This window comes from Carlito syrichta, unplaced genomic scaffold (assembly GCF_000164805.1).
Source record: "Carlito syrichta isolate Samal-C Ts95f unplaced genomic scaffold, Tarsius_syrichta-2.0.1 Scaffold308845, whole genome shotgun sequence".
In the NCBI taxonomy this organism is placed as follows: Eukaryota; Metazoa; Chordata; class Mammalia; order Primates; family Tarsiidae; genus Carlito; species Carlito syrichta.
The window spans coordinates 276,093-299,946 of NW_007252941.1; the positions used below are offsets into that span (position 1 = coordinate 276,093).

Here is a 23,854-nt window from a genome sequence, read left to right on the forward strand (position 1 = left end):
ACTACAGGCACGTGTCACCACGCCCAGCTAATTTTTTTTTTTTAAATCCATTGTAGAGATGAGGTCTGCCAAGTTGCCCAGGTTGGTCTCAAACCGGTGGGCTCAGGCAATCCTCTTATCTTGGCCTTCCAAAGTGCTGGGATTATAGGTGTGAGCCACCACACCTGGCCTTCCAGGAGTTGGACTGACTTGGGCCAAATAAGCACTTAAAATTAAACTTTTATTTTACGTATGACTTTATGTCCTTTAATAAAGGTAGATTACCAAGTGTCTAAAAGCACGCATTCTGGCGTCTGCCTGGGAGTGGACCCTAGAGTAGCACTGGGCAAATTAATCCTGTTTAACCTCAGTTCCTTTTACTATGAAATGGAGGTGATAATACGAACTACTACTATAGATCAGATGATACACTCTATGTAAAGACAGTACCATGTAGTACTAAGTCTCACATAAATATAAGCTATTACAATTAACACTCCACTTCCTAAGAAATGTTTTTACTTGGCAAATTTTATCCCCAGGCCTACCGGATTGAAAATTCTCTCTTCTCATTCCACTTCAATTGTATAAAATTAGGTTGAAGAAATTTGCAGTTTGGGGATAAGTCATATTTACAATTTATTCACATCTCCAGAGAGCTTGGAAAAAATCTTTGGGCTGGAAGAGGGGTTAGATCTTGCAGAGTGGGTAAGGGTGGAAGAAGAGAAGGAAGTCATGTGGCCATGTGTGATGAGGCACGGTAGATATAGACATAGTCTCTGCTTTTCGATGTTCAGCCTTTACAACTTCTTCTTGGGCTTGGGGAATTCCCTTCCCTAATGATGGAGAACCAAACTCTCAGTACGATGACTCACACTGTGAGATGTTCACTTTTCCAGCCCTTGTAGCTTTAAGGCTGAGACACCTGGCAAACAATCAGTTTGATCCTGCAAGTTGGCAGACTCTTTACCTTGTGGTTTCTGAAAATAGGAGTTTTGGAATGATTTGGATGAGTAGCCTAAATCCCTAACTGCTCAACTGAAACTGATATGCTTGTTAACTTGAGTGAAGACCCCTTAGTAAGGGGTCACTTAAAGGAGTTAGTTTCCTTGCAAAAAGAAGCCACATGCTGTATCCTTATAATCCCTCATTTTTACTAGGACACAGTCTGAGTCAGATCCCAGCATGTTCCAGGGGAACAAATACAAAGTGATCTGAAAGGATGTTTTTAAAAAAATAATATATAATGATTTATGGAGAATACCTGTGGAAATAGTCGAGAATGTAGAACCTTCAAGGAAAGAGAATAATCTCTGCTGTAGAGATTCTGGCTCACTCTGTGAGCTTGAGTAGCTCAAAGTGGTCTGTTTTTTTTCTGCCTTTGAATTCATGGTTTGTTGAGACCAACAATCATGCACATATATTCAACTTACACAGTCAGCAGTAAGAGAGGGGAAGGCCGGGCATGGTGGCTCATGCCTGTGATCCCAGCACACTGAGAGGCCAAGCAGGGAGAATTGCTTGAACCCAGGAGTTTGGACCAGCCTGAGTAAAATAGGGAGGCCTTGTCTCTACAAAAAATGCAAAAATTAAGCAGGTACTTTTTACTTGGTTGAAAGACATTTTGACAGAGCAGTGGCTCATCTAACTTGGAGATTATATGCTAGAAATTTCTTGAAATAATGTAGAGAAAGGAAATCAAAGCCAGAAGAGGGGAAATGTTGAAGAGAATTTAATATGTGTGATGCTCTAACTACATCCCTCATGAGAGTATGATCGACTCTTTACCATGGCATTGAGAAAAACATTGGTGAGTAGAGTACCAACACTCTTGAAAAGCTTTATAGAACACCTCTAAGCCAGAGACGCCAATGGGAGGCACTTCAGTTGAAATGGACTCCTTGATTCAGTGGGCACTGCCAAGACTATCGTGTCAAAGTCGTTCACATAATTGCTAGACTAGAAAAGTGAGCAAGATTATTATAATAGGCAGTAGGACCAACAGGATAATCAGTATAATCTAACATAATGTTTGGCCTTTGGCTAAGTGATCATGTGATCTAAAGGACCAAAATGGACAGACTAAATGGTCCTATTTATGTAACTGAACTGTAAATCTGACTTGAGCCACTATAGTAGTCATTAGACCTCATCTAATTCCCAGCCCTAATTTAATTCAATTCTTGGATCCCTTCGAGAAAGGACTCAGATATATTACATATCCCTTAGCCTTTTCCAAAGTAACCTATGGCCAGTTAGAAATTCCTAGACCTTCTGGGATTACTGAACTGGTCTTGAGTGAGTTCTAATTCTGGGGAACCAGAATATCACACTTCGATTCAAAGTAGAGTGTTATGTAGGTCAGTACAATAAACAGAGTTTTGGCCCAAGTCCACTACAGTGACCTTCACACCTAACCTTTAGTTACTTCTCCCTTTTCCTAAGTGTATGGTTAGAGTATTAACATAAACAATGAGCAGAGTACTATACTAGTTTCCTTAGTTTCTTTTGTTTACCTAGTTTTAATGGCAGGATACAACTAATGTCACTTCACAATGTGGTTAACATTTGCCATGTCCTACTATTGTTATGGGACCAAGGTTGCTAAATTTCCTCTTTTGGTCAACGATACCTTATCACAGAGTTCCACACCACTTCCTACCAAACTTTTCTTTGAAAAATCTGTCTTTATATGTGAAATTAATACACATATGTAGATATTTTAGATAACAGTAATTTACAGGTTTATTAAATCAGGATCTTTGCATGAAGCCCAACTCATCATTGATCAATATATATTATGCTGATAAACAATTAGCAAAATTTGAGACTGATACACAATTTCATAACATGTATTAAATCAGACCATATGAGTGCTGGTTTGCCTCCTGGATTGTTTTTCTTTTCTTTTTTTTTTTTTGAGTTGGAGTCTCACTCTGTCATCCAGGCTGGAGTGTAGTGGGCACGCTCCCACACACCACAGCCTTGACCTGCTGGGCTCTGGTGATCCTTCCGCCTCAGCCTTCCAAGTAGCTGGAACTACAGGCACGAGGTACCACGCCCGGCTAATTTTTTGATTTGTTGTAGAAACAAGGTCTAACCATGTTGCCCAGGCTGGTCTCAAACCTGCAGGCTCAGACTATTTCCTTGCCTTGGCCTCCCAAAGTGCTGGGATTATAGGCTTGAGCCACCGTGTCTGGCCTGAAATTCTAATTTTTCTTTTTTAATTATACAAATAAAAAGATAAGTAATAGCTTTATTTTTATGTTCATTTTTAAGTTATACTTTTAACTGGTAAGACTTGTAGAGTGGAATTTTTTAACGGTCATTATAGAAACTAACTTGTACTTCACCTATTCTATCCTATTGGAATATTTTACTGAAATGTGTGATTATGTTACTTGGAGAAAGGAAAAAAGTCCTCTTGGGAATATGCTGTAATAGCTCAAAGAAATTTTCCCTTATTTCTGTGAAATTAATATTCTATGTTAATCTAACCCTCCTAGCCCTCAAAATTTTTTGTATATGTCATGGGAATCTTTTTTTCTTAGGTAGTGTATTTAAACCTTTCCATTATAACTGTATACCACCCCGCCCCCCAGCTTAACGGCTGTAAAAAGTTACTTCCCCTAAGAAATACCTTAGGGTAATATGTGGATTAAAACCTTGAGACAAAACCCTAAACTTTATACCAAATTTTTTCTTCTAAAATCTGACATTCAAGTGAAGCGAGAATAATGTTTATTAATGGAAACATGATTTTTTTTCAACTAATTTTTACAAGTTATATCAGCCTGGGCTACTTACACAAAAAATTTATACACACAAAACCCAAAAAGCTAAACCAAACTAACAAACAAAAGTAATCCCAAACCAAAAACAAACCCTCACTTCATAAGGTAACAAGTTTTACTTCTGAGAGGTAGTACAACCAAGCAAATATTGTACGTACATTAATGGAGGTATTTGAGATCACCCAGCCTGTGTAATTATAACAAAATTTCTCTTCTTCAGGATTTCAGTGCTTGTGAACAATTATTACATTAGAATAATGGTATCGGCTGGGCTCGGTGTCTTAACCTATAATCCCATGCTTTGGGAGGCCGAGGTGAGTGAATTGCCTGAGCCCGCGGGTTCGAGATGTGCCTGTGCAACTTGACAAGACCTCATCTCTACAATAAATCAAAATAAGCCAGGCATGGTAGCGCGTGCCTGTAGTTCCAGCTACTTGGAAGGCTGAGGCGGAAGGACTGCCACAGCCCAGCAGGTTGAGGCTGTGGTGGCCGGGAGCGGCCACTGCACTCCACTCTGGGCGTCAGAGTGAGACTCCAACTCAAAAAAAAAAAAAAAAAAAAAAAAGAATAACGGTATCAATTTATCTTGACAAAATCTTTATCCAGACCTTAAACCAGAAAAAAAGAATGTATTTCTATCTCAGGCAAGTATTTAACTTCTCAAAAGCTAGTAATAAATTAAAAGAATGTGGGGAGAAGTATTTCTTTAAAATGAGCACATATTTTAGCTTCCTAATTGTGAAACACATTAGTGACCTGGAAGAACACTGTTCTTCCTATTCTACTTGGGGTCATTTTGGCATGTAAAATGCTTCAGCTTCATTTTGTATAACAGAAAAACATAAACATCATGAACCAGATGAAGGAGAGATGTGATTAAGAAAAGTAAAGGATGGTATCCATAATGCACATAAAATTCCAAACACCACATGTGAAACTCTTCTGAATTATTCAACAGCAGGGTGATCTCAGTCAGAAACTTAGTTTTATATGAAATGTTTCCAGTTAAATTTTAAGTTTTCTTTAAAATAAGAAAAACTTGAGAAGGCAAAGCTCCCAAACCAGCTAAGTTAGAAACTGCTAATTTTCCAAATGAAATGACACTGCTTTTTATTTTTACACCACTGAATGGAAAGAACAGAAAAGAGCTAAAGTTGGTATGGAGAACGATGAGGCTACAGACACCTGAGAATAGACTTCGCTCCCTTTACCATCTTCTGCAGTCACTTGCTTCCGCCTTGTCATTCACTGACATTTCAACCCTTTCAGTTAATGTATCTTCAGATGCTGACTGGATGTGCCCCTCTGACTGTCCTCCAGTGTAGGTAGGGGTGCTGTACTTTAAAAGGACAGATTTAAACTGTATCAGAGGAGCATCTGTACGAACACCCATTGGGTCAAAATGAGTTCGGCTTACTCGAAAGCCTGCTTGAGAGAGATAGCACAAAAACTTTTTTAACCTGCAGTAAGGAAAGGAACAAAATAATTAGGTCATTGTATTTTTATTTAAATCACAATATTATTAACATATAATATATGCACTCTGCCATTCACTGGCTGTCTTACTTTGGCATATTCATTCCCTTAATGCTGTGTCTGTGGATGTTGTAGTAAAAGGGAGGATGTTCAGTACTGACATCAGTCTTTTGCTTCTTGGCTAAACTTGTGATCATTTCATTACTTTTTCTCTTTCCTGAAATACACGCAGCACACAAAGTTAGTGTTCTCTTAAAAATTACAAGTCAAATACATTTACAGTGTATATGGTCTCAAGTCTAAATCCTCTGACACAGCATTTCAACATGTCTATCTAGTCTTTTTTTTTTTGAGTCTCAATCTGTTGCCCAGGCTGGTGTGCAGTGGAATGCTCACGGCCACTGCAGCCTCGATCTGCTAGGCTCTGGTGATCCTTCTGCCTCAGCTTCCGAAGTAGCTGGAACCACAGGCATATGTCACCATGCCTGGCTGATTTTTTGATTTATTGTAGAGACAAGGTCTTGCTATGTTGCTCAGACTGACCTTGCACCTGAACTCAGGTAATCCTCTCACCTCCGCCTCCCAAAGTTACAGGCCACTGTGCCTGGCTTATCTAATCCTAATTCTTACAATAAGATAGTTTATTCAAAATATATCCATTGTCTTTTACTGATGTAATTTTAATATTTAACTGTTTGCTAAGTCATGACTTCCTTACTACCTTCTTCAACTTCAAGCCACAATTCTATTTCTGTCTCTTGTAGGAAGCCATTTATGAGTTCTGGGCCAATGACTTCATACATTTCATTACTGTTAATACCACACTACTCAGAGCTTGATTAAGTTCTGTCATTTTTCTTTTCTTGTTTCACAAATGTAGGTCTTTTATAAGTCCTTTCTCCCCAAATTATATTCTAAGTTTATGAGGATAATATGCTTCATTCTTATACCTGTAAGAATATGCTTCATTCTTATACCTGTAGTAGAGACTGAGTGCCCGATACTGAATATATAGTGGGTCTTTGGTGATCACAAAACAAAGAAAAACAATGCAGAAAAGTCTCAAGAGCTTGGACACAGAAACTTATGATAAAGGGGCAATGTGTAATCTCATTGACTACTTCTCACCATAATAGTCTTTTCATTTTATTAAACAGGAGGTTTAGCAAGATTCTAGAAATGTATCCTTCCAAAAATCAAAAAGACAAACTGTTGAGATATCCAATACTATGATGAGATTTTGCCTGAATGTTGAACCCTTGATTATTTATATGTGAATGTTATACGAAGTAAAAAGTTACTTTTTACTTTAAATCTTATTTCATCAGGAAAAGAAATTGACATTTGCTCAAGTGAAGTATTCAGAAGGTACAGGATGCAGTGGCGTGTACCTGCAATCCCAGCTACTTGGGAGGCTGAGGTGGGAAGATCACTTGAGCCCAGGGGTTTGAGTCTACCCTAGACAGCATAGCAAGAACCCCCTCTCTGGGAAAAAAGAAAAGTATTTAGAAGGCAAATCTGATGCATGAAAATGATAAATCATATTGAAAAGTCAATATAAATTATTGTTGGATTTTTGCCTTTTCACATAAAAATAAAAAACAGAAACTTGGGATTCATTCACTAAACCAGAGAATTAAAACTGGATTATATCCTTGCATGAAATCTAGTAAGGCACCTAGTGAAAAGATATATACACCTAGGTTTAGTACAAGTTCTAGGAAAGTCTGAGACAAAAAATTTGACATAATACCTTAATAGTATCATCAGTAGTACACGTATTATTTTGCCTGGTGTTTTCTGTCATGGAAGATTTTATGTGTTGCTAGATCAGTCTTAGTATAATCATAATTTTAGAATTATAGAAAAGTCCATAGAGATTAGTATAATTTTCTTAATTTATATAGGAGAAAGGATCAGATATTTTAATTTTTTTTTTTAAGATGAAATCTTGCTATGTTGCCCAGGTTAATCTTAAATTCCTGGGGTCATGCGATTCTCCAGCTTCAGCCTCCTTAGTAGCTGGGATTACAGGCATGTGCCGCTGAGTCCAGCTTCTAAAAATATTTTTAAGTTTATTTATGTTTTACTTTATTATACAGTGGATTTAAGACAACTCTGCTGAAGGTGAGGGCCCTGGATGAATACCACAATTCAACAGAATAATGCTCTTAAATCTAATGCTCTTCATAGTATATTATAATGTCTCTTTTTCTTCCCCCCAACAGAGATATTAGGTGAAATATAATATTTTAAGTGATTTGAATGTTAGCAAATCAGTTGAAGGTGTCAAGTGAATACGACTGTTGGGAAAAGCTTGCAGCAGTTATTCAACTATATACAATTAGTAGGAGTTTGAGTTCCTTGTCTTTGAAGGTCAACATTAAACTGTTGAACTAATACAAAATTACAGCTTGTACTTATAGGCCACTGCTAGTTCAACCTTAGCACTGTCTATATTCTTATTTTTACCTGTATTCAAAAAACATCTGGAATCTAAAGTTGTTTTTTAAAAATCAAAACCAAACCTTAGACATTAAGACATTGACATTTTAAATCTTAACACCCTTTTGATATGAATTTCCAGTGTTTAATATAATTACACTTTAATATGTACACATCCTAAATTACAAGAAAGGCCATATTAAAAATTCTTATGGCACAGTGCAGTGGCTCACGCCTGTAATCCTAGCACTTTGGGAGGCCAAAGCGAGAGGACTGCCTGAGCCCAGGAGTTCAACCAGCCTGGTCAGGGCTAAATCTCATCTCTGCAATAAATAAAAAAAATTAGCTGGCATAGTGGTGTGCACCTGTAGTCCCAGTTACTTGGAAGGCTGAGGCAGAAGGATCACCTGAGCCTGCAGGTCGAGGCTGCAATAGTGCAGTAGCCATGATTGTGCCACTGTGTTCCAGCCTGAGCGAAAAAGAATTCCTATGGCTGGAGACTAGGGCCTTCTGGTTAATCAAATGTAATTTCTATAAATCATATAGATGAGCAATTTTTTAATGAATTTTAATAAATTTAATCTGAGCTCTGTAACATTATCACACATGATTTGATCTTATTCACAGGGTTCTTTACGATCATAAGAGTTCTTTCAAGGGATCATCATATATTAGAGATGTGAAAAAAGGAAATGTTCATAGAAATTCTGAACTGTATAGATGTCAATGAACAAGTATTACTATAATTCTGTTGTCAGTATAATATGATAAAAATGTATTTTTTGATGAAAATGTGTCTTTAAGTAGGCTTCTAGGGCAATCTCTTCTCTTCTTACCCTTCTGCTATATGCCATTTTGCCTTGATATGTACATATATTCAAAGATGTACATACTTATATACATACATACCTTGCGTAATGTAATGATCTGTTGTGATATCATCTGTTGTTTTAATAACAACACCATTTTCTTCTAAAATAGAAACAGGAAAACAAAGTAATTTATAGAATGATACTACGCATCAATTCAAAATAAGTTTATGAATATATAAGAAATTCTGTGACCAAAACTAGGCTGCAAAATTATCCTATTTTAACCCTCTGTAATAGCAGTTTCTTTTAATTACTTATGAGAACACTAGGGTGTCCAAAAGGATCACCCTTATATCAATTGCCAAATAAAACTATAAAAGCCTGTTTATACTAAGGAGAAAAAATTTTGCCTTATTGAGTGTTAAGTTTAAATCTAGCTTCTCTGCCTCACTAGCCATGCTACTCCTAGAATTATATATGTTTTCTTTTTCTAGAAAGCAGATATAGAGTAATAAAATCACATAGGACTTTTTTAGTTCTTTTAATGTAGTAGAATTACAAACAAAAAAAGGGAGATTATTTTGAAAAACATCACTATGTATCTAGGGCCCCTCAGTATAAACCTGAAGAAAACTTGTAATTAAAAACTATCAACAACCAGATTGATTAGATTCATTAGAGAGGATTTACTTAAAACACACAAATTTCACAAACTTAAAAGATACAGTTTTTTTTGAGTTAGAGTCTCACTCTTTTACCCAGGCTGGAGTGCAGTGGCACACCCACGGCCACCACAGCCTTGACCTGCTGAGCCTGGCGATCCTTCTACATCAGACTTCCAAGTAGCTGGAATTACAGGTGTGAGCCATCACGCCCAGCTAATTTTTTTTTTTATTTATTGTAGAGATGAGGTCTTGCCAAGTTGCCCAGGCTGGTCTTGAACCCATGAACTCAGGCAATTCTCTCACCTCAGCCTCCCAAAGTGCTGGGATTGTAGGCATGAGCCACCACGCCCGGCTAAAAGATAGTGTTTTTTTTTTTTTTTTGAGTTGGAGTCTCACTCATCGCCCAGACTGGAGTGCAGTGGCTGCTCCTGGCCACCGCAGCCTCAACCTGCTGGGCTCCGGTGATCCTTCCGCCTCAGCCTTCCAAGTAGCTGGAACTATAGGCGCGTGCTACCACGCCCAGCTAATTTTTGATTTATTGTAGAGATGAGGTCTCGCCAAGTTGCCCAGGCGGGTCTCAAACCCGTGGGCTCAGGCAATCCACTCACCTCAGCCTCCTAAAGGCGTGGGATTACAGGCTGAGCCACCAAGCCCAGCTAGGAAACAGTATTTTTTATAACCAATTTGTAAGCAAGTAAGTTAATGTTTAATTAGTCACCTTGCTTGCCAATATTTGAAGGTGCTTGACTTGAAAACTGACTTTGAGGAGTACATTCTGATTCAAAGATTAATGTCTTTATTAGGGTTTGAATGTCATCCAAACCATGGTGAAGAGATTCACATAGCATTCTTTTGAGGAATCCAGTATTGAAAAGGGAACTTGACCTGAAAAGAATATACAGAGAACTGGGTTTAAGAAATGATTATCTTCGTAAAAAAAAGTTTCTACAATTTAACCACAATTAAGATAATATAATTAATTATAAAAAGAGTAATAATGAAATTCAAAGCTAATTTATGATTTAGCTGAAAACGGTTTATTTTCTAATTGCTCACTCCTTTTATCATGTCAGTTATCTAAACTCATAGGATTAATCAAAGAAATTTCATTCACACTGAATCAGCAAGAATTATTGAGGCTGGAAAGGTGAGAGGAAAGAGAGTGATGAAGTGGGAAAAAAAGAATATAAATATATTTATTATCATTGAACTGTACACTTAAAAATAATAAAGGAGGCAAATTTTGTATGTATTTTTTACCTCAAATTTTTTTTCAATAAAAGAATTTACTGAGCCCTCACAAGGTATATAGTACTGCGGTACAAAGGTGGTGTGTGGAAGATATACCAAAGTATAAAATACAATGTTGACTCTATAAATCTAGACAGAATTTAGACAAGAAAACAGTGTAATGCAGATGTTTTCACAGTGCACATTCCAATCAATAATAGTAAATCTTAATTTGGGGTTGTTTGTGGAGGTGGGGTGCGGTTAGGTGGGATGGGGTGTGGGAAGACACATGTGAGAATTATTATGGTGATGGTGTGGTTCAAAAATAGTCCAGGGGTGAATCTGATATGCTTCCCACTTGAGAATCACAGGTATAATGAAAAAAAAATGAAATTCCAAGTCAGAAAAACCTAGATTCCAATTGTGACTCCAGCTTTCACTACTATATAATGTTATGTCATTATTTCTCCTCATGAAATGGAAAATAAAACTTTAAAACTCCCTAAAAGACTTGTTATAGGAATTAAATGAGATGGCGTATGTACAATGCCCTAGTACAAAGTATATACTGAATGTATGGTAGCTATTATTATCAGGGTTAGTAAATATATACGCAAGGATATACAATTTTAAGTGTCAAATAAGTGATCAATATAAGCTATATTAAAGGGAATTTAGAGATTATTTTGTGTTGAAGTGTAAAGGAGAGACTTCAGAAAGAAACTACAATTTGAGTTGGGGGTGGGAGAGAGGGAGAAGGTATTCTGGATGAGTGTAAAGAAAGAAAAACACGGGGGGGGGGGGACACATAACATCAGTAAGGGTGCCAGATCCTAATCCAGACAAAGTGAGGGCCAATGGGAGGCCCAAACTTCACCTGTACCTACAGCACTTATGTACACAATGCTGTCTTGTACCCCACATCTTGAAAATAAAACATTTAAAAAGAAAGAAGAAAATAAAAAACAATAGCTTTCAGTGAGGAAATCATAAGGCGTGATTTGGAACTCAGTCCTGGGAATCAGAAAACCTATGTTCTGGCCCTGACTGTGCTACTAATTTTTTAGCTAGTTTTAGCAAGGACTCAAAACACTGTGCCATAATTTCCTCATCAGCAAAATAAGGCAGTTGGGCTGGAAAATCTTCCATCTGTTATTCTTTTTTTCTGATTTGGAGTCTCACTCTGTTTCCGGGGTGCAGTGGCATGCTCACAGCCACCACAGCCACAGCCTGCTGGGCTGAGGTGATCCTCCTACCTCAGCCTTCCAAGTAGCTGGAACCCCAGGCACATGTTACCATGCCTGGTTTATTTTTTGATTTATTGTAAAGACGAGGTCTCACCAAGTTGCCCAGGCTGGTCTCAAACCTATGGGCTCAGTCAAGCCTCTCAACTCAGCCTCCCAAAGTGCTTAGATTATAGACATGAGCCACCACGTCCGGCTTCACCTGTTATTCTGAATTTCTCCAGTTCTGAGATCAGTGGGCAGGATCAATGTGTAGCAAATGCTACAGGTAAGAGAGAACTAGAAGGTAAGGTTGGCTAGGTCATTCTTTTTATTTTCTGAGTTGGAGTCTCACTCTGTAGCCTAGGTTGGAGTATAGTGGCATGCTCATGGCTACCTCAGCCTCAACCTGCTGAGCTCAGGCAGTCCTTTCACCTCAGCCTTCCAAGTAGCTGAAACTACAGATGCGCACTACCACACCTGGCTAATTTTTTTGATTTACTGTAGAGACAAGGTCTTGCCAAGTTGCCAAGGCTGGTCTTGAAGCCCGGGCTCAAGCAGTCCTCTCGTCTGGGCCTCCCAAAGTGCTGGGATTACAAGCCTGAGCCACCGCGCCCAGCTGGCTAGGTCATTCTTAATCTAGGAGTATTCACACAGAATGAAGATATGGGTATCAGCACAAACATATTTACCATTAGAGTCAATTTCCATGTTTAGTAGATGGCTAAGTCTAGACTTTGCAAAGCAATGAGAAAGAAATGGTCAGTGATTCTTGTCACAATATTGTTAAGAATTTCGAATTTCTGCCAGGTGTGGTGGCTCATGCCTGTAATCCCAGCAAAAGTGGGAGGTGGAAGCAAGAGGAATGCCTAAACTCACAGGTTGGAGACCAGCCTGGGCAACACGGTGAGACCTTGTCTCTGCAGTAAATAAAATAATTAGCCAGGTGTGGTGGTGTATGCCTCTAGTTCCAGTTACTTGGAAGGCTGAGGCAGAAGGATCACCTGAGCCCAGCAGATTGAGGCTGCAATGGCTGTGAGTGTGCTACTGCACTCCAGCCTAAGTGACAGAGTGAGACTCTGACTCAAAAAAAAAAAAAAGGCTGGGCTCAGTGGCTCAGCATGTAATCCCGCGCTTTGGGAGGCCGAGGTGAGTGAACTGCCTGAGTCCGCAGGTTCGAGACCTGCCTGGGCAACTTGGCGAGACCTCATCTCTATAATAAAAAAAAAAAAAATTGGCTGGGAGTGGTAGCACACGCCTGTAGTTCCAGCTATTTGGAAGGCTGAGGTGGAAGGATCGCTGGAGTCCAGCAGGTCGAGGCTGCGGTGGCCGGGAGCGTGTCATTGCATTCCAGTCTGGGCGACAGAGTGAGACTCCAACACACACAAAAAAAAGAACTTCGAATTTCTACAAGACTCTCTAGTAACAAATAAACTTAAAGTAAATTGTCTGATTAAAAACAATCCAACTTTAACACAATAACTTGTTACCAATGATGCATAAGCATCATACATTTAAATATTTAAAGTTGTGGCCCATCTAAACAACTTTACCAAAAACAAAGGCAGACACTTTTACATGCCCTTCTCACTTAAAACTTATTACTGTAAGACTTTTTATACAAGTTGGTATTTCTATAAAAAGTTATCACGATCACTTTAAAAATCACATCCTAGTTCTATAATGCTCATTTGAAAAAAAGCATTTTTACTATTGGGAAATGAATTATCTAGTTTGTAGATCATTCTGGTCTCTTTCACCCCACTGCCTCTTAGCTCTGTCATGCACTAGGGAAAATCAGGTTCAGGTTCAGGTTAAAAGAGGGAAGAGAGTCATAATTATCTGCCTAGACTTAAACACTGAATATAAATTTGCTTGGCTTTTACTACACATACTCTAAAGTTGGCAATCAAATCAACACATAAATCAATTTTGAATATGTTATTATGCTTAGGCACACACCACAGTGGTCCAAGTTCTATTGCTGTCTTTCCAGGCATGCTTCCGTGACAGTTACAGGGCAGCTGTCTATATGGGTTTTCTGTAAGACAATAAAAAGAGAAATTAAAGGAAAAATGACTAATACAAATAGTAATTGGTATATTAATAATAATTTCTGGCTACTATATACTGAGGATCTACTATGTGCCAGGTATTGTGCTATTTTATATATATGCATATTTTAAAAAATTTTTATCTCAGTTATATAGATCAGAAAGCTTCAGAGAAGTTGTAGAAATCCATGTCAAATGCCTTATTAGAGGTATAACTTATATTAGCTTTAAGTTATAATATGAAATAATATAAAGAGAAGAAAGTCTTGCAAAGTCCACAAGAGATCTGTATTTTAAAATTAACTGATTGGGGTATAATTTGTGTTCAATAAAATGTATATATTTTATATGAAAAGGTTGATGAGTTTTAACAAATGTATATATAGTCATGTAACCAATATCCCAATAAAAATAATAAACATTTTTTTACAAGTTAACTTTTCTGCAACTGGAAAGAAAATGAGTTACTCTATTCCCTAGGCTTGATTCATGGTCAGCCTTCTAAACGTAGGCTAGAAGAATCTAATTCAGTTTAAATAGTTATGAGATGACTGATATAATCACAAGGAAATGGGGGGGGGTACTAGCACTATTCTTAGTTTCCAAAATGGGATAGTATTTTACTATTGGACTTTAAAATTAGCTCAAGGCTCAAATAGTCATTTTAAATCAGAAAATCTCCAATGAATTTCCCCAGCTCTAGGCCATTCTTTTCCTCATCTGATCAATCAGTTCCAGATATATTCAGAACACAGGATTTTGGTAGCAGGAACATAAGTCTGTAGTCATTATCACTCTGTTATTCAATGCAATTAAGTGGCATAATGCATACTTGTAAGATCTCATTTTAGATTTACTTAAAAGTGTCCTTAACTGTTTGCTCCTAGGTCTACATTTCAGTATTATTTAACTCTAAGCCATAATGGAAGGGTGTGGTTATCACTGGTATTAGCTTTGTTGAGAACTATGTTCCTCAAACATTATGAGTATACTCAAGAAGTCTTTTCTTGAATCATTAAATAACTAAATTACAAATACAGAAACAGGCAATCATCATCCAACTCAGGATGGTGATCTATACTATGGTTCAGTTATACCCACTTACCATGGGCAGACAGCACACAGATGAATTCATATTGTCAGTTTGCATCTTAATGCACTTTGAAAAATGCTCTCATCATACAAACCTGTCTTTTCCCATACCTCTTTCCTAGGATTTCTCAGATCTAGGCTAGTATGAGCAAATTTCCTCTCCAGGGAGCTAGCACTATCATTTTAAGTTACCAGCAGTAAAAAATGAAGAGGTAAAGAAGAAAGAAAACTGCTATTTCCATGTTACTGGCATATAGCTAAGAAGGCAATTCCAGATGAGAAAATTTTTTAATATTATGAGACTTCTATTTAATAGTCTAAACAGGCACTCTATCCCTGCTGTCTCTTAAAGCTTAATTAAAGAGAGCAAGGAATGAAAAATTAAACCACAAGAATATGGCCAGGTACAGTGTGGCTCATGCCTGAAATCCCAGCATTTTGGAAGGCTGAGGCGAGAGGATTACTTGAGCCCAGGACTTTGAGACCAGCCTAAGCAACATGGTGAGATCTTGTCTCTACAAAATAATATAAAAAAATTAGCCGGGCTTGGTGGCATGTGTCTATAGTCCCAGCTACTTGGAAGGCTGAGGTGGAAAGATTACTTGAGCCCAGGAAGTCAAGGTGAGCCTGGGTTACAGAATGAGACTCCGACTCAAACAAACAAACAATCCCACAAAGATAAATAAAATGGGAGAGGAGGTAACAAAAGACAAGATACACCAATGAAATTTCAGAAATGTGAATCAGATACACAATGGGATAACTGATTTGACAGACCTGATAATCAAAAGCCTAAGCCTGAAATGGATAAATGGGCAACCAACAAAACAGCAAGCCCAATAGTGTTGTGGGGCCCTGGAAGGCCTGAAAATTGAAGGTACTAATTGTCTCAAGATGAGTACAGGGTGGTATTGCAAAAAAACATGGCCTGGTTAAAATTTTGTAAAAGGGTTCAATTAAGACTCCCGGATCTCTTCTCCAGTACCCAAAGGCAGGCTTCTGTGTCTTTCCCATCCCAAAAGATAAAGTTAATCTTTGGTGAGGCTAACCTGTTCAAGATATGAAACCAGAGGCTTTAGTTACAGTTGAGGGTGAGACTATGTATGAAAACAGAGGGATTAAGTACAAATCTGCATTACTGGTAAGTCTTTCCAGTTTCTGTTCCCAGTGTAGCTCTCCAAGAGCTGAAAGAAGATTGGTCAATTTTTCCAGAAAGAAATCGACCAACTCAAGAGGAAAAACCTACATATATTTGTTGGCATTTGGGGGTCTCCTAGTGAAAGAAGCAGACAGATATCTTCTCATTAATAAAATTCAATAGCTTATAAGTTCTACCCCAAGTTTTTCAAAGTGGACAACCAAAGACCACCAGACATTTGAGATCTACCATTTCAGACGGAGAACAAAATTACAAAACAGAAAAAGAAATAGAAAATAGAAGAGCTGAACAATAGCAACAATACAAAAGTGAACAAATTCTATTCCTCCCTAACTATAAAATATACCCAACAATAATAAATATTTAGATAAGATTAGATTTTACAACCCTGAAAAAAGGGCACTATTAAAAAAGAAACAATAGGAAAATATGAAACATATCTTAGCAATAAACAAAATACAACAAATTTAAATAGGAGAGTTGGAAAATAAATATTAAGGAAATATCCTAAAAAGTAAAACTAACTGCCAAAGAATGGATAGTAGATATATATAAAAAATTAAAGATAAAACCAGAAAAGCCACTATATAACTAAAGAGTTCCTGAAAGAGAGAACGGATATACTTTGAGAGAACACTGTCAAAAAAATAATATAAAACAAATTTCTAAGAGTTGAAGAATTCAAGTGTGTGATTTAAAGTAACTCATAAGATTATTCACCATAATGAATTTAAAATGATGAATTCATACATATTCAGAGGGTGCTCCACAAAAGATATACACATTTTAAGAAAGGGAGGTTCGTGACCCGTCTGGGCAGGCGAGACCTCATCTCTACAATAAATCAAAAAATTAGCCGGGCGAGGTAGTGCGCGCCTGTAATTCTGGCTACTCGGAAGGCTGAGGCGGAAGGATCGCCGGAGCCCAGCAGGTCGAGGTTGCGGGGGCCGGGAGTGGCACTGCACTCCAGTCTGGGCGACAGAGTGAGACTCCAACTCAAAAAAAAAAAGGGAAAAAAAACTATATTAAAATTGTAAGATGAATACAAATCAGTTTAACTTTTGTAATTACAAGAGGTGCTCAAAGTGGTAACCACCAGCATCCAGGCACTTCTGAAAAGTATTTTGAAAAGTAATACACATATATATAACATCTCTTAAAGTGTGTATACATTTTTTGGTACCCCCTGGTATTATCACAAAATTATTTTAGAATATTGGGTTAAGAAGAGCTATTTTAAGCACATTCAGAGAGAAAATAACACAAAGGACTAGACATAAGAACAGCAGCAGACTTCTCATTGAAGGTGAGAAGACCTTCAATACCTTGAATATTTACCTTGAATATTTGGAATAAAATACCTTGAATATTTGGAAGAAAAATTATTTGTGTCATTGCATTCATTGTGTTTACTCAAAATAAGGAAAGTGAAAAAAGACACAGGTTCTGTGATAAGAGAGTTATTACAAAAAAAAGCAAAGAAAATTTCAGAAAGATTTTAAAAAGGAAACCCTTGGACAGAGACAGGAAGACTGTCTCCAAGAGAGTGAAACTGAAACCCAAAGGTAACCTGATGTACTGAAAGGAGCACTGAAACTGTAGCAGAGTTTAGGAGTGGATTATACAAAGTGCCAGAAAAAAAAAGTAATACAAAAGGACAGTAATTAGTAATTCCAGAGATGATAACTTGCATAAAAAAAGGAAACATTATTATAGCATGTTATATGGTTCATCTCTGTTGCAGCAGCCTTTTAGGATGAGCAACAATGACCTGTTTGGTTCCTGGTACTCATAACCTATGTAATCTCCTCCTGACAAATTTCTAACAACTAGAATATGGCAAAAGTGATGGCATATTACTTAGAGATTAAGTTACAAACTGTCTTTACTGTTTTACTTGCATTCATTCTCTCTTTCTTTCTGGTTCTTTTTTGCTTGTTCCTTTTTGTTTTATTTTGTTTTTGAGACAGGGTTTCACTCTGTTGTTCAGGCTGGAGTGCATAGCCTTAACCTCCTGGGCTCAAGTAATCCTACTACTTTCGCCTCCCAAGCAGCTGGGACTACAGGCACGTGTGCCATCACCCCCAACTTCCTTGCTTCTTCTGATAAAGCAACTTGCCATGCTGTGAACTGATATACGATGAGCAGAAACTGAGGGCACCTCCAGCAAGGTGCTAAGGTCTTTAGTTTAACAATCTACAAGGACCAGTCCTACCAACAACCACATACGTGAGTCTGGAGGCAGATCCTTCCCCAGTGAGGCCCTAAGATGACTGAAGCACTGGCCAACATCTTGATGTGTGGCCTTGTGAGAGACACTGAGTTGGTACACCCAGCTATGCCATGCCTAGATTCTTGGCTCACAAAAACTTGAAATAATAAATGCTGGTTTTTTTTTTTTTGGAGTTGGAGTCTCACTCAGTCACCCACTCTGGAGTGCAGTGGCCCCTCCCGGCCACTGCAGCCTCGCCTGCTGGGCTCCGGCAATCCTTCCGGCTCAGCCTTCCGAATAGCCAGAATTACAGGCATGCGCCACCATGCCCAGCTGATTTTTTTTTGATTGTAGAGATGAGGTCTCGCTGCCCAGGCGGGTCTTGAATCCACGGGTTCAGGCAATCTACTCACCTCAGCCTCCCAAAGGTGCGGGATTACAGGCTGAGCCACCGAGCCTGGCAATGCTGTTGTTTTAAGCCACTAAGTTTTAGAGTAATTTGTTATACAGCAATAGATAGCTAATACAATTTGTAAACATTATTTACATATTTATAAAAATATAAGCAATAAATACTGTTTTGGCCACAAATGGAGAAGAGAAAAGCATGCATGTGACTGGTTTGGCTTAAGAAGCCAAATACTGTTCTTTCCCAGAAGGAAGTTAGAAGCAGTATAGGCGGGCTATGCATGTAAACATCAGAACAAACAGCTGTGAGAATTTTACGTTAGGGAATTAGGTAGAGATCATTATTTATTAATAAGACTTATGAAACTATTTGACTTTTCAAACTATATATTACAAATTAATCAAAATTCTGTATGTGAGACTTCTTTGAAGAACATAATTATATTCTATAAGTTCTATATGATTGCAAATACAATGCAAAAACAAATCCTACTGGTTCATAGCCATTACTTATCAAGTCAAAATTCTTTAAAATGTTTGATTTAAAAAAATACAAATTATTATAGTAACAGAGTACACTGAAAATTATAAAGCAACATGCAGGACTTCTGGAAGAGATAGAAATATGTTAGATGTTTATGGATCCAGGATCACATTTGAGCAGTGTGGACTGAGTTTAATTAATTGCTGAACTGTAAAATAACATACAGAGATGAAAGGATTAAAAATTCCACATAAGAAAGAAATGATTCATAATTTTAAAGGCAAGAACACTATTAGTAACATAGGGATGTGAGGTAAAGATGAGTACTTTCCCTGATATTCTTTTTCTTTATTAAGTTGAGGTGAAATTCACATAGTTGATCGCATTAAACACTAACAATTCCTATTATTTCTTACATAAAAGAATATTAAAGAAAAAGCTCAAAAGGAAACCATAACTCATGAAGTCAATTTTTCAATTATTCAAGAGGACCAAAATGCTCTAAAGTTTCATCAAACACGTTTATGAAAATCTGTATTTTAAAAAATCAGAGAGGGCCAGGCACAGTGGCTCACGACTATAATCCCAGCACTTTGGGAAGCCGAGGTGAGAGGATTGCCTGAGCTCACAGGCTTGAGACTAGCCTGGGCAACTTGGCGAGACCTCATCTCTACAATAAATCAAAAAATTAGCTGGACATGGTGAGGCATGCCTGTGGTTCCAGCTACTTGGAAGGCTGAGGCAGAAGGATCGACTGAGCCCAGCAGGTTGAGGCTGTGGTGGCTGTGAGCATGCCATGGCCCTCCAGCCTGGGCAACAGAGTAAGACTCCCAACTAAAAAAAAAAAAAAAAATCAGAGTGGCTTCTATAACTCTTCTGATTTTATTGCACTAAACAAACAAAGGAGTTCTGGTAGGATGGTGACAGCATAGGTGGATTTGTGAGATTCTCCGAACGACAGTCCATCACAGTGGAACACACAGGGACCCAGATGAGCAGAGAAAAAAGATTCACGAAAGTGAAGCTGCCACCTCGGCCATTTTCCAGGCAGAGATTTGCATTGCCCCGCCCACCTATCAACAGCCTCCACCTTGGTTCCTAAGGTAACAAACATCGCTAAACAGGAGAAAAAGCCCCTCCCCTGCTGAATTAGACAAAGGAAACGTTGCAGACCTCCCAGGAAGCAGGATTAAAAAAACAAACCCAAGCTGCCAGTAAATCTAGCTGCCTGCAAGGAAAACAAGAGGGAGAAACTGGAGATCAGAGCTGAAGAGACACTCAGGAAAGATTCCAGAGCTAGTCTGATCTCTTATTTTGACTTTTGATTTTATCATTTTGACTGTTTGTTCTGCTCACTTTTGTTCACTTTCTGACTTACACTGTTTCATGATTTTATTGGTCTATCTCTGTGTAGTTACCAGTATCCTTTAGGGAATTTGGCTCACGTGTTTTTTTCACTTCTTTCCTGCCTTGTGTCTCTTTTTCACCTGTTAGTTGGTATGTACGTCTGTTTTCCCTCTCACTCTTCTCTCTAACTTCCTATTGACTCCCCCGTTCCTCCATTATTTTCCTATTTGTAACTCCTTCTGATCCAGGGACCAAACCTACATACTGCTGCACAGACAGATTGTAAGGCAGTGGGAAATAGGTTCCAGTGTGCTCATACACACTGGATGGATGCTGGAATCAGCATATAGATTCTGAATCACAGCCTCTGCATCAATTAAACCTCAAAACTGCAATAAGTACAGCCCACAGCCCACACTCCAACCTCAAAAAGTGAAGAAATCCAGAGGACCCTCATAACGAAGAACAGGAAATTACACAAGTGAAACAAAAGCAAGCCCACCTTCCCTGAAAAACAGAATTAAAGAAGGGGAGGGAAAGGCAGAGAGAGAGAAAAATCTACACAAATGAAGAAAAACCAAAAGAAGAATATGGGTCTCTTGCAGACCCCTGGGAGGGCAGGCACTGAGAAAACTGAGTTCAGAATGCAAACAATGAAGAGCCCCCGGAAAGACTGGTCCCAAACTACAAACCTAGATATCAAGACATTAATGGAGAGATGAAAAAGAATTGAGGAGAAACAAGAAACTAGGAAGGAGCTGATATCTGAGATAACAGTAATAAGGAATACTGTGAATGAAATAAATAACAAACTGACAAGCATGGAAAACAGAATTACCCAAGCAGAAGAAAGAATCTCAGAGCTTGAGGACCAAAATATAGAACTAACCCAAACTCTTAAAAACACAGAAAAAAAGTTCAAAAAGACAGAACAAAACCTTCAAGAGATGAGTGATTACTTCAAGAGACCAAACCTAAGAGTAATTGGCCTTCCTGAGGCACAAAGAGAGACACAGACCACACTGAATTAAACTTTCCAGGAGATCATTCAAGAACACTTCCCTTATCTAATGAGTGATGCAAAAATTCAAACACAAGAGATTCAGAGAACCCCTGCAAGACAACAAATGAGAAGACCAACTCCTAGACACATAATAATTCGCCTAAACAAAGTAGGCATAAAAGAAAAAATCCTAAAGGCAGCAAAAGAAAAAGGCCAGATAACCTACCATGGAAGACCAATCAGAATAGCAGCAGATTTATCTACAGAAACCCTGCAGGCTAGGAGAGCTTGGAGCCCTATCTTCAAAGTCCTAAAAGATAAACAGTTTCAACCAAGAATAACCTACCCAGCTAAGTTAAGCTTCATCAGCGAGGGAGAATTAAAATCTTTCCGATATCCAATCCCTAAGAACTTACACTGCAAACAAACCACCTCTACATGAAACACTTAAGAAAGTGCTAAACACAGAAGAAAAGGAAAAAAGAACAACGTTCTTCACAAGAGTACAGAAAAAAGGATAAAATATACATGAACTAACCCCAAAACCAAAAGAAAGACAAAAAACCAAGTGGAAGAATAACAACTCTATAAAAGCTCTATGATGGGGATGAACTCTCACATTTCAATAATTAGCGTGAATGTGAATGGACTAAATGCACCACAAAAAAGACACAGAATGGTAAAATGGATAAAATATCACCAGGCAACAATATACTGCCTTCAAGAGACCCATCTCACTAGAAAGGACATTCACAGACTCAAAGTAAGAGGATGGGAAACAAATTTCCAGGTGAATGGAACACAAAAGGAAGGAGGAGTCGCAATACTAATTTCAGACAAAATACCATTTAAGCTATCAAAAATTAAAAAAGATACAGAGGGCTACTACATAATGATAAAAGGTTCACTCCATCAACAAGAAATATCTATCCTAAACATATATGCACCCAACATAGGTGCGACCAACTTTCATAAAGCAACTTCTAGGAAAACTAAAGAAAGATATTGACTCTAACACCATCATAACTGGGGACTTTAAGACCCCACTCACAACCCTAGACAGATCATCAGGACAAAAAATCAGCAAGGAGATCCGGAACCTCAAGGTGACTCTGGACCAAATGGACTTAACTGATACCTACAGAACACTCCATCCAAAGACCACAGAATACACATTCTACACATCACCGCATGGAACGTATTCTATGATCGACCACATAATTGGCCATAAATCAAGCATAAGCAAATTTAAAAGGACTGAAATTTTACCATGCACCTTCTCGGATCACAGTGAAATAAAAATAAACATTGACACCAACAAGGTCCCCCCAAAACCCACAAAGACATGGACACTAAACAGCATGAGGCTAAGCAACTCCTGGGTCAATGATGAACTCAAAACAGGGATCAAAAGATACCCAGAAACAAATGAGAATGAAGAAACATCTCACCAAAATATCTGGGATGCCATGAAAGCTGTAGTAAGAGTGGAATTTATATCCCTACAAATGCACATGAAGAAAATGGAAGGATCACAAATTAACAGCCTAACAAGCCACGTAAGGAAGCTGGAAAATCAAGACCACAAAAACCCTAATTTCAGCAGAAGAATCCAGATCACCAAAATAAAAGTCCAAATCCAGGACATAGAAGACGAAAAGATAATACAAAAAATCAATGAAACAAAAAGCTGGTTCTTCGAAAGGATAAACAAGATCGATGGTCCCTTTAGCTAGACTGACCAAGAAAAAGAGAGAAAAACCCAAATAAACACAATCAGAAACACAAAAGATGAAGTCACATCTGACCCTGAAGAAATACAAAAGATCATTAGAGACTACTACGTACACTTGTATGGAAACAAACTTGAAAACCTCAAGGAAATGGAGGACTTTCTGACATCACACAACCTGCCTAGGTTGAAACAAGAATAAATTGAGGCCCTGAATAGACCAATAACAATCAAGGAAATTGACCACGTAATAAGAAAACTACCTACAAAAAAAGGACCTGGTCCAGATGGCTTTCCAGCAGAATTCTACAAGACATTTAAGGAGGAGCTGATTCCAATCCTACTGAAGGTATTTCAGGTGACTGATAAAGATGGAACTCTCCCCAAATCATTTTACGAAGCTAACATGACAATGATACCCAAGCCAGGTAAAGACCCAACATAGAAAGAGATACCTAAATGTAAAACCTCAAACCATAAGAACCTTAGAAAATGAAGGACATACTCTCATGGAAATTGGAACTGGCATCCAATTCCTGAACAAAATCCGAAACCCACAGGCCATAAGAGATAAGGTAGACAAGTGGAACCTCATTAAACTGACAAGCTTCTGCAAAGCCAAAGAAACCATCAAGAGAGCATGGAGACTGCCTACAGACTGGGAAAAAGTATTTGCCAACTCCAGGTCTGACAAAGGCTTAACATCTTGGATCTACAAGGAACTCAAACGTGCTGAAAA

At 38.1% G+C, this 23,854-nt stretch overlaps 1 protein-coding gene across 3 annotated transcripts in view; it reads right to left on the reverse strand.

The window, feature by feature from the left end:
- Positions 1 to 4,864: 4,864 nt before the first annotated feature.
- TRMT1L (tRNA methyltransferase 1 like) overlaps positions 4,865 to 23,854 on the reverse strand; it is a 53,016-nt gene continuing 34,026 nt past the window's right edge. For all 3 annotated transcript variants that reach the window (XM_021716583.1, XM_008066105.2, XM_021716582.1), the window contains 5 exons: positions 13,587 to 13,665; positions 9,890 to 10,056; positions 8,604 to 8,666; positions 5,340 to 5,466; positions 4,865 to 5,233 (listed from right to left, as the gene is read on the reverse strand). In XM_021716583.1, the coding sequence (XP_021572258.1) occupies positions 4,981 to 5,233; positions 5,340 to 5,466; positions 8,604 to 8,666; positions 9,890 to 10,056; positions 13,587 to 13,665 (689 nt within the window). In that variant the 3' untranslated portion in view covers positions 4,865 to 4,980. The remainder of the gene's footprint in view (positions 5,234 to 5,339; positions 5,467 to 8,603; positions 8,667 to 9,889; positions 10,057 to 13,586; positions 13,666 to 23,854) is intronic.